This window comes from Cavia porcellus, unplaced genomic scaffold (assembly GCF_034190915.1).
Source record: "Cavia porcellus strain 051 isolate PalLab524CR breed Dunkin Hartley unplaced genomic scaffold, mCavPor4.1 scaffold_6, whole genome shotgun sequence".
NCBI classification, from domain to species: Eukaryota; Metazoa; Chordata; class Mammalia; order Rodentia; family Caviidae; genus Cavia; species Cavia porcellus.
Window position 1 is genome coordinate 95,076,586 of NW_026947489.1, and position 10,495 is coordinate 95,087,080.

Sequence of the window (10,495 nt, forward strand, 5' to 3'; positions counted from 1 at the left end):
GCCCTGACTGAAGAGAGGGCGTCTGCAGCAGCCCCCCAGCCACTTGTGGGAGACTCCTGGTCTCTGTCAGTGCAGGAGTCGTGTAACCAGGCTTTGTCATCACAGTTCTGAATTTCATATTCTCAGCCCAGTGTGATCCTAGTGCTCGGGAGGCTGAGGCAGGAGGGTTGCCATGAGTTCAAGGGCAGCCTGGGCCACACAGTGGGACCCTGCCTCAAACAACAACAAACAAATAAACTGGAATGGACAAAGAGGATGTTTTGTGGTCAGGGCCTGACAGTGACCAGGGTCTGATGGAATGGGGGCACTTAGGGAGCCTTGAGTCAGGGAGAGGCACTGGAGGCTCCAATTCTGGTGATGATGACGGGAACACAGGCTGTGGCAGGGACAGGGTGTGTGTGGGGGGGTCTCACTATGGCTGCTGACACCACTTCTGGTCAGTGCCCACGCCTGTCCGGATGCTTCGATGCGGAACCCTGGCCAGGTCTCCTCCCTACAGGTGGAGACTTGGAGAGGAGTGTTGGCACTTTATCTTCAGTTTTTTTTTTTTTTTTTTTTTTGGTATCAGAAATCGAACTCAGAAATTGGGCTCACCAGGCCGGCGCTTATGCTGCTGAGCTACAGCCCTGGCCACTGTCAGAGTTCCACTAACCCCCAGTCCCTCCAGACTGGATTGCAGCACCAGGGAAGAGCTGGGCCTGTGATCAGCGGCAGAGAGCCTGGATTTGATCCTTGGCTTGTGAGATTCTTCTTTTTTTCTTTTTTTCCGTACCAGGGATCGAACTCATAGCCTCGTGCTTGCCAGGCAGCGCTTATGCGACTGAGCTAAGTCCTCAGCTCCAAGAGTCCTTTTCTAATGAAAGCACTCATCTTCTAGTCACTGACCTTTGACTCTCTGGTGACTCATCGGCTGGGGAAATTAGGAGACGAACCCCTCCAGTGGGAAGGAAGACTGTCTGCACAGGGGAAAAGGGTTTTATTTCTTTATTTTGTTTTGTTTTATTCTTTTTCAATGACTACATTCGTGCCCAGCTTTGGAAGACCCTGAATGTGATTCTGGGTGTAGAGGTCTTGCCTGTTTCTCATTGCTTCTGGCCATTAGGTGACCACAGGTGATCTTCAGACGGTCACGCATGGGAGTTTTAGCACTGAGCACGAGAAGAAAGGGACCCAGGAGCTCTGCTTTCTTTTCTTACTGATTTTATTTCTCAGTTCTTTCCTTACAAAGTGTGCTAACCTGGCCCAGTTAAATGTCACCTCAGAAGCTGCTCTGGGAAGGAGCTGGGATGGCCAGCTTGCCTGGAGTGGGGATGGGGTCCTTTCCACGCACAAAGAATTAAACCTACTTCAAAGACCCCAGCTCCGGCTGACCTCCAGCTTCGACTGCCAGCTGGGATTGGAGACCCCATTCGGAGCACAGGCTGGGCAGCATGTCCCTTGCTGGGACTGCAGTTCCTCAAGTGGTTGGGTTGAGTCATCCATTCTCCGGTGACCTCCCGAGGGGCTGCAGCAGTGCATGTGCCGTTGACTGGACAGTCAAGACCCCCAAGACATGCTGGGAGCTGAGGTTACCCTCCAGGGGGCTGCATCTTTGTGCTGGGTGTGGCCAGGGTCCTTGAGGAGCACGGGACATGAAAGGATCCACCCCAGGGTCTGTTCTGGGCCCCCAGCTGGCCCCTCCTGTGGCCCCTGTGCACTGTCCAGCCCTGAGCTCCTCGGTGTGGACACCGACAGGGCTTCCGCTCGGAGTCTGCAGATTGGAGTGGGAGCTGCGGCTCCAGGCCTTCACTCACCTGTCCCAGCTGCGCCCCACAGTGAGCTGGGCCATCGGGGCGGCCACCCAGGCACAAGGCAGAGCCATTGGCATAGGGACCAGGACCTGCCCAGCCTGCCTGGGGCAGAGACTTGAGGCTTGGGGCCTTTGTGTATGTCCTCTCTATTGGTCAGGGTTTTACTAGAGAGAACAGATATAACCCGGAATATACAGAAACAACAAGATTGGCTTATGATAGTCAGTCACAGAGTCTGATGAGGAAGCGTGCAGAGGGTGTCTATGCACTGGAGGCTGAAGGATTCAATCCAAGATCTGGAGTTCACCCTAGTGTCTTGTGCAAGTCCACACCAGCAGGCTGATAGGTCCTCGACAGAAGGCCGAAGGCTCTGTGATGAAAGGCTGCAGAGTCTACACTGGGAAGCTGAAGAGTCTGTACTGGAAGCCAGCAGGAGAGGTCCAAACCAAAGGCGAGGACTGGAGCTTCTCCCAAGAATGGCATGGATTTGTCCTTCCTCCTCCCCTTTTATACCTCGAGGTGATAACTCACCCTAGGGTGGGTCTTCTACATCCTTGGGTGTAGAATTGCTAAACCCATTTAGTTAGCTTCTAACTGTCTCAAGTTGACACAATCAGTCAACCACTAGATCCTCCCATTTCCTTTGTGAGTCATGAGGGGCCCAGGCCCCTTGCCCCGAAGGCCAGGTGGCCAGCCTGGAGGGGCTAGGACAGGAAGGCGACAGGAGGAGGCAACCGGGAGACCCAAGAGGCAGCTTCCCCATCTGTGCAGCTTGGTGGGGGCTGCGTGGTTCCCTGGAAAGCGAGGGCCAAGGCCAGGCCTGGGGCTGTCAGATGGGGAAACTCTGGGTGGGACCTGGGGCTGCTGGGGAGGCTGGGACCAGAGTTGGTCCGAGGTTGGGGTGCATGGGGTGATGTCCTCTGTGCTCACTCGGAGATGGGGTGGTTGGGGAGTCCCTGTCATCAGCGTCCTGGCCCTGAGGGGAGACGGGCTGGCCCCCCTTTACCCGCTTCCACTTCATCCTCCGGTTCTGGAACCACACTTTGACCTGTGGAGAGAGCCAGGGGCCTGGTCACTTGGGCCAGGGTGACCAGTCCTATGGGGGTGCCCGAGGGAGCCAGGTTGCACCAGGACACTGGCAGGAACTAGCACGTACCCCACCCACCCCAGGGTCCTGCACCACCAGGGGGACGGCTCCCTCTCTCCTGTGAACCTGGGTGCCTTGCACAGGTGGGGCAGGTCCCCATTTACAGCAGGATCCAGGGGTCTGGGTCTGGGTGGGGGCAGGTGGGATTAGGCGCTGGGTCTCCAGGTTCAATATCCATTGCCCGGGATGGCACCGCCCACGGGAAGTTGCCACCACTTTGCCACTATCACTCTGGTCCTGTCCTCACCCAGACCAGAGCCCACACAGGCCCAGGGTGCTGTCTGAGGCACCCCGAGTCTGTGGCACCTGAGCCTCCTGCAGAGCCCACCCAAGGTGCGGTTCTGAGTCTACGCCCCGAACCCTGAACCCGAGGACCCTGGAACCTGCACTGTGGACCGCACCTGGCGATTCCAGCGCCTGCAGCGCTGGCCCAGCCGGGGAGCTTCAGAGATGTGGGTGCCGGACTCCCTATCGTGTCCCTGTCGTCTCCCTGCCCTCTCCCAGAGAATCTGGGGCTCCCTGATGCGGGGGGCACCTGGCGCTCGGAGAGGTCCAGGTTCATGGCAATCTCGTATCTTCGCAGGCGCGTCAGGTAGTTGTGGTGTGCGAACTCGGCCTCCAGCTCACGCAGCTGCTCCCTGGTGAAGGCTGTCCTCTCCTTGCGGGCCTTGGCCTCCAACTTTTTGCCGGGCTCCTGCAGGTCTGGGAGAGGGGCCGCCCGCGGGCAGGTGGGCGCATCTTCCCCTCCTCCCACCCCCTGCAGGGGTAGGCCGGGGCCTTGGCACTGAGCCTCAACCCAGCTCTTTAAAAAACGTACTTCCCATCTGGAGCCAGGGGCTCCCTAGATTCCTAAGTCCCCCAGCTGGCTCTAAGTCACCCTAGAGCTCCAAAGAAAAAAGCTGCTGCCCCCCACACCCTGGTTGGGAAGATCTTTGACCCCGAAGGAGTTGCTCTTGGCCCATCCTGAGCTCCCTGGAACCCCACAGCCCAGCCCCCATGCAAGCCCCATGTGTGTGGCCTGCAGACCAGACCCACAGCCCCTGTGAACACACATGTCAGAGGCAGGCAGCCCCACGAGTCTTTTCCGTGCTTGCCCAGGTGCTCACCCCTTGGCTCTGGCTTTGCAGTGCTCTGGGGGGCCGGCAGCCTTGTAGGGGCAGCTGGTCATAGGGCTGGGTCCTGGCTGCCCTGCAGGGCCAGGTTGGGAGAGGCGAGGACCCGGGCTGGGGCTCTCAAGGACATAGGGGAGCTTAGTCCTGGCTACTAAGTGCAGGGTGCGTATCTGTGCCAGCCCCCAACCCCCCACATGGCCCCCCATCTTTACACTGCCTACCATGCTTTGAGGGGCAGCTGCATTTTATAGAGCAGAGCACGGCGCTCAGGGACATAGCAGCCGGGGTTCACCCAGGTGGAGGACAGGGGCCCAATGTTCTATAAAGTGGCAGGGATGGGGAGGTGCCAGGGAGGAGCCCAGCCCAGACACCGTGGCCCCCGGTGCCACCATCTGCTGGCGACTGGGTCTGGCCTGGTCCCCAATGGACTCCTCATCCTCCCCACACTGGACCAGAGCTGCAGGTCCCCTGACAACCCTCTTCAGCCACTCTGCTCAGGTGCCCTGGCTGTGGCAACCCTCCAGTGGGCAGAGGCAGAGGCTACGGAGACGTCGGTCCAAGGAAAGGGGTCTGGAGTTGTCTTACCACAGCCTACTCCAGGGCCCTGGCCTCCAGCCTGTTTCTGTCACAGCCTGGCAGGGGGCTTACACGGCGTTATGCACCTCAAATCTCTTGGGGGCCACTTTGAGGAAGTCATTTAGCCACTGTGGGCTCCAGGCTCCAGGTGACGTGTGTGGAGATGCTCTTAAAGCCTAAAGGTTAGCCAGGCTGTCACCCCAGGAGGCTGAGGCAGGAGGATCATGGTAAGTTCAAGGCCAGAGAAACTGGGTCTCAAAACAAAACGAATAAAACAAGCAAATGAGCAGAAACTCTGAAGGTGCTTCTGGCTCCAGAGACACTGTGGAACAAGCCAACTCACGGGAGAGGCGACTGGGTCTGGCCTGGTCCCCAATGGACTCCGGTCCATTGGCCTGGGGATGTCTTAGGCCTGGGGAGATGGAACGTGGTCCCTGCTCATGAGGATGGACAAGGACCCCCTGGCTACCCCTGCTCAGTGTCCACCCTGCCTTGGCCAGAGCTCCGGGGCAGGCATAGGAATGAAAGACTTCCAGGTAACCAGGGAGAGGGGAAGTGGCCTCCCTTCTGGCTGCCCTGGTCAGTGGGGTAAACCCCCAGGATCCCACTGACCAGCACTGTTAGGATGAGGGACGTGTGCATGAGGGGCCAGCTGCAGAGCCACATGCTGAGTCTGCACAGTCAGGAGAAACCTGAGAGTCAAACTGAGAAAATAAGTCTACTTACAACAGCACACAAAGAATAAAATACTTAGGAGTGAATTCAGCCGGGTGCGGGACACCTCCCAGCCCTCGGGAGGCTGAGACAGGAGAATCCCTTCAACTGGACTCCACAGCAAGACTCTGACTCAAAACACCAAAACTGAAAACCTTCTGCCCAGCAAAGGAAGCGGTCAACAGGGTAAAAAGGTGGGATGGAAGAAATGTTTGCAAACTGACACCTGACGGGGTGAATGTTCAGAAGGTATAAAGGACTGCCACTGGACGACGACCAGAACCCTCAAAGGACCAACTGAAAGTGGGCAAAGAGCTTCAGTTTCTCCAAAAGAGACACAAAGTCCACAAGCAGATGAGAGGGCCTCGGCAGAAGCCGGCAGAGGATGCAGAGCAGCGACTGCCTGCTTGAGGGGGGTACGAGTGGTGGAAGCCGGGACCCTGGGGTGTAAAACGGGCAGCAACTGGGGCTCCCCAAGGCCAGGGTCACCATGTGACCCAGCGAGTCCACTTCCCGTCCACACCCGAGATATTGGAAACCTGGACTCTGCTGCCCACCATCCCTACGTTGCCCTTGTGTGGGGTGGATAAAGGGAACATGGTACTCAGTGACCGGTGGTTACTGAGCTTATGGGAGGAAATTCTCCGTGCCTGACGCCCTCGGTGAAATGAGAGGACATCGTGCTAAGTGCAATCAACAAGCCGTGCATAGTGGCACAGGCTTGTTATCCCAGCACTCGGGAGGCCGAGGCAGGAAGATCGATGTGAGTTCAAGACAAAGTGAGCTCAGGGCCAGGCTGAACCACATAGTGAGACCCTGTCTCAAGTGACAATAAGTAAGTAAATAAATAAGTGGGTCACAAAAGGCTGGATTCTGCAGGATCCCTCAGAGGCATCTCACTACCTGAACCCTCAGGGGGTGGCATGGTGGAGACGGGCTGGAGAAGGGCAGAGGTCCACTCAGTGGATGTAGGGTTTGAACTTGTATGATGGGACAGCCCTGGAATCACCACAGGACAGTGTGCCTGCAGGTGGCAGCTTCATGGGTCCCCCAAAAGCGTTCAGATGGTGAACATTGTGTGGAGCAGTTTGGGGGCAGACACACAGTGACAGACACCGATCTCCAACATCAGATCTCGGGGTGGGCGTCTTGGACCCCGACTTCCTTTGCAAGCTGCAGCTGTGGCCAGGAAATCCGAGGTCCCAGGAGATCTCTGATGCCGAGGCTGCTGCAGAGCCGCGTCAACGGAGAGGCGGCCAATAAGAGCCACCGTGAGCACAGTGGAGACGTTTTAGACAGCGGAGAAGATGCGGTCAGAACTGCAGAACCCTGGAAATGCTGGGGCAATGTGTGTGCACCATGTGCGTGTGTGTGTGTACACGAGTGTGTGCGTGTGACCCAGCGTGATCCCATGTGCTTGGTGGCAGGGTGAGGGCAGCAGGAGGTCAGGTGCAGGCAGGACCAATCGGATCTGCACCATGGACCTGGCGTAGGGTTCAGCATGGGGTGGGGCAGAGGCAGTGGGCACAGCTTGGGCAGGGGACGTGGGGCACCAGGAGCCCGGGCAGTGCATCCCGGCTGGAGCAGGGTGGGAAAGACAGAACAGAGAGTGGGCAGAGGATGGGAGCCGCTAGTGACCGGTAACCTCCCCTTGAACCCTGCCAGGAATTCAACACGAAATCCCTCCTTGCCATAAATTAAAGACCAGCTGGGTAACAGTGACGGTTTGGAGGAAATAGCAGTGGCCTCACAGCTGTCCTGCCGGCAGGGGTCTTCAAAGCCCGCTGGCCCTGCCTTTGGAGGGTGGGATGAGGGAGCAGGATGGGGAGCGGAGGCCCCTGAGGGAGTGGGGGTGAGGGAGGCGGGAGGGCAAGGAGCCTCCTCTGCCCACCCCCGCAGTGCAGGTCCTCCCAGGCTGAGCCGGCCCAGCACTCGCCGATCTTTACGGCACATGGAGCCAGACTTCCCACGTATTGCGGCCTGGACTCAGCAATTCAGGGTCCCCGATGAGCACTTGCCCCAGGCCCATCCTGAGGGCTCCCCTGGCTCACAGCACCATGCCGTGGCCTGGCCTCCCATGGAGATGAGACGGGCACCAGAATTCTGTGCTGCGCCCCTACTGTGCTGTGGGGGAGCCGAAAAGGCGTCCCCACGGAAATAGTCCACGTGAGAGGTGCAGCTCAGGAAAGAAGCTGTGCTTGGTGCCAGCATGGCGACCCCAAAGAACCCAAGATGAACAAAACGGGACTTGGAATGAGGGTGGCCAGGGGGCTGGGGCTAGGGGCTGGACAGGGCCAGCACCACAGCCACAGCTGGCAGTGGAGGCGGCAGGGCCAGGTAGGGTGGCACACCTGGGATGGGGTCTGCCTGTGGCCAGCAGGCCAGCAGGCTTTGCCAGTGCCCTGACCTCGTAGCCCTGGAAAGGGCTGGAATGGCCCTGAGAGGGGTGAAGATGCCGGGCTCCACAGCGAGGCAGGGACGTGAAGGTGTGGTCTGGGGTGTGGCTGGGCTTTACCCTCAGGGGACATCATAGCTTTCTGTGGAGGGCAGATGGGAGTTGGGGAAGGTGTCACCCACTGTCATGCAGGAGGAGGACACCAGGCACAGGCTGATGTCCACTCAGGATGACAGCTGAGGTGGGGTGCAAGGTGTGAGGGCCGGCGTGAGGTCCAGGCTTGTGCCACCCCAGGGTGACGGAGCTTTGGTTTGCCTGGGTCCAAGGAACCCAGGATGTGGACGCCCTGTACTCAGGTGGGCAGAGCTGGGAGGAGAGGCCGAGTGTCCACCTCAGTGCAGGCCCACTCCTGCTGGGCCCAGCCCCATCCCTATCTCCCATGCACTAGCTGAGATGCTAATTCCCCCAGCACCCCCACCTTGCAAACTAGGGGGACCCCAGAGAGTGGACACCCGTTGAGCACCCCCACTGCCAACAGCCCTCAGTGGACTCTTCTTTGTGGCTTCCACACCTGGCCGCTCCCTGTGTCCACCCTAGTGTCTCCAAGAGAACTGAAGGTCTGAGGGGTAGCTGGTGCCTCCCCTGGGGCCACACAAGAGGGGTAGGGGGCTGGAGGCCAGGAAAGGTGGGGACGGGGACCACATAGAGGTGGGCACGGTAGGAGGCAGGGGACAGTGCAGGAGGGGCCAGACTGCTGAGCAACCCACAAACAGTGCCCTCCTTGTGCTCCATCCCAAGCTGGGCCTGGCCAGACCCTGGACGCCTCCCTAGGGTCTCTGTCCCCTGGGCTTGACACAGCCCAGCTCTCTGGTCTGGCTCTTGTGGGCAGCTGCCCCCCTTAGACTGCTGCAGGCCACCAAGTCGCAGTCTCTGGGCCCCACGCCCAGGGCTCCCCCAGATACTAAGTGGACCCTGGGGCCCTGGGACCCCTCCAGCCCAACTGTGCCTGCAATCCTGCCCTGGGGTCCCTTGCCTGCTGCTCTTGCCCAGCACCCTTTGGGAATGCAGATGGCATCGTCACTGTCCAGACTCTGAGAGCCCTGAGCTCTCAGAGGTCTCCACGTCCCTTGTGATGACACTGTGCGGCACAAGTGTTCAGGACTAAGGAAGCAGCTGCCCAGCCAACGGTAAGACCCCAGTAGACCCCTCGACACGTACCTGCTGCCGCTTTCCTCCGTCGGGACAGCGTCCTCTCCACCTCGCCAGCGGTGCTCCCCAGCATCCCAAAGTCCTCCCCTGGGCCTTCCACAGGCTCCATCTCTCCAGGGTCCCCAGCCTGGCTGGGATGCGGCCTCTGCCAGGATTCGGGGACAGGGGGGTGCCAGTCTGGCAGCCTCGGGAACGCGGGGTGCTGCTCCGTGAAGACGCACTGCTCTCGGGGCAGGCTGTGCGGGGTGACAGCCAGGCAGGAGGCCGAGAAGTCGGGGTATGCGGCTGAGGCTGGGAAGTCTGGCTTCTGGTGGAAGGAGAACGGGGCCGGCGGGCAATGGGGTGACCCTGAGGCGACGCTGCCCTCGGCGTGGAGGTTCCGCAGGCAGCCCCAGAGCGGGGCCGGGCCCAGGGGGCTCCTTAAGCAGCGGCTGCCCTCGGGGTCCATGGGCTCCGCCACCCACCAGGAGTTCAACTTCTTGAGCTCAGAGGTTAAAGATCGAAAAAGCAAAAAAGAGGAGCTGGAAGAAAAGGTGCTCCGCACCAGGAGCCAAAAACAGAACCGAAGTGACCGTGTCCGCAAAGCCGCACACGCTAGCGTGCACAGGGGTTCCTGCGGCGCCCTCACACCTGGCCAATACGGCTGCCCCCGGGCACGTGTGTCGGGGACTGCGCCACACACGTGCAAGGCCCACCAGTTGCAGGGACCAGGAGCCACCTGGAGCCAGAGCCGGGCTGGGCTCTCGGAGGGATGGCCCAGGGAGGAGAGGCTTTTAAATTCTGCAATGGGGAGAGTGACAAATTTCTGTGGTGAAACATGAGAGAGGAGAAGGAGGGGCAAGGCCCCTCCAACCAGGCGTCAGGGTCTCCTCACCAGAAATCAAACCTGCGGTGATGGGATTTGCAGCTGGGGCTTTTAAAGAAACATGGTCTGTGTTTCTGTAAAGAGTGAGAAAACCCCCGCTGCAGGACACTCACGCATGCACACACAGGGGTGCACATACACCCTCTCATCAGTGTGACTCTTCCAGCACCATAAAGTTACTGTGATTGCACTGTTAACAAAATTCTCCAGGTCTTGCGTTTGGAAGAAGCCCTGAGGCCTTCAGGAGCCAAACTCCTGGGAGGGGCGGCTGTGAGTACCTGAGACGGCTGGGCTGGGCTGGCCTGGGGATTTTGAGTTCCTTCTGGGGCCACCATGGGAGGAAGGTAGATTAGGAGAAATCCTTTTTGCAGATCCCAGCGGCCCACTATGGTCTGGAGTCTGCGGAAAGATGTGCTCCAAAAGACTCCTTCCTCTTCACCCCAGGGACTGTCCCCGGTCAGGGCCTTTTATTTTATTTTGTTTCTAAGACAGGGTCTCACTGTAACTCAGCCTAGCCTTGAACTCACAACAACCCTCCTGCCTTGGCCTCCTGAGTGTTGGGGTGACAGGGGTGCTTTTAAACCTCCAGCTCATCCGCCAATCGCGCAAGATTGTCAAAGAGACCCCCAAGCTTTTCCAGGGCTCACCTCTTGGCATCCTGTCCTCAGCCCACCATCTCCCCTTGGC

The 10,495-nt window shown here is 59.1% G+C and overlaps 1 protein-coding gene across 2 annotated transcripts; it reads right to left on the reverse strand.

Annotated features, from left to right (window-relative positions):
• Positions 1-2,453: 2,453 nt before the first annotated feature.
• Meox1 (mesenchyme homeobox 1) lies at positions 2,454-9,688 on the reverse strand. Of its 2 annotated transcripts, XM_013149466.2 has the most exons (3): positions 8,953-9,688; positions 3,473-3,639; positions 2,454-2,838 (listed from the first exon to the last, which is right to left on the reverse strand). In XM_013149466.2, exons 1-3 carry the CDS (start codon positions 9,389-9,391, stop codon positions 2,620-2,622), a joined length of 825 nt encoding a protein of 274 aa, XP_013004920.1. In that variant the 5' UTR covers positions 9,392-9,688; the 3' UTR covers positions 2,454-2,619. The 2 variants fall into 2 exon arrangements, with proteins under 2 accessions (XP_013004920.1, XP_013004921.1); XM_013149467.2 differs by lacking the exon at positions 3,473-3,639 and having other exon boundaries at positions 2,639-2,838.
• Between the last annotated feature and the right edge of the window lie 807 nt (positions 9,689-10,495).

What these genes read in the sequence shown, in the direction of transcription:
- Meox1 (XM_013149466.2), bottom strand. Translation starts at nt 9,391, where the DNA reads ATGGACCCCGAGGGCAGCCGCTGCTTAAGGAGCCCCCTGGGCCCGGCC. An exon ending in ACGGAGGAAAGCGGCAGCAG is followed by an intron (nt 3,640 to 8,952) that starts GTACGTGTCGAG and finishes CCCCTCTCCCAG; the next exon opens with ACCTGCAGGAGCCCGGCAAA. An exon ending in TGGACCTCTCCGAGCGCCAG is followed by an intron (nt 2,839 to 3,472) that starts GTGCCCCCCGCA and finishes CTCTCTCCACAG; the next exon opens with GTCAAAGTGTGGTTCCAGAA.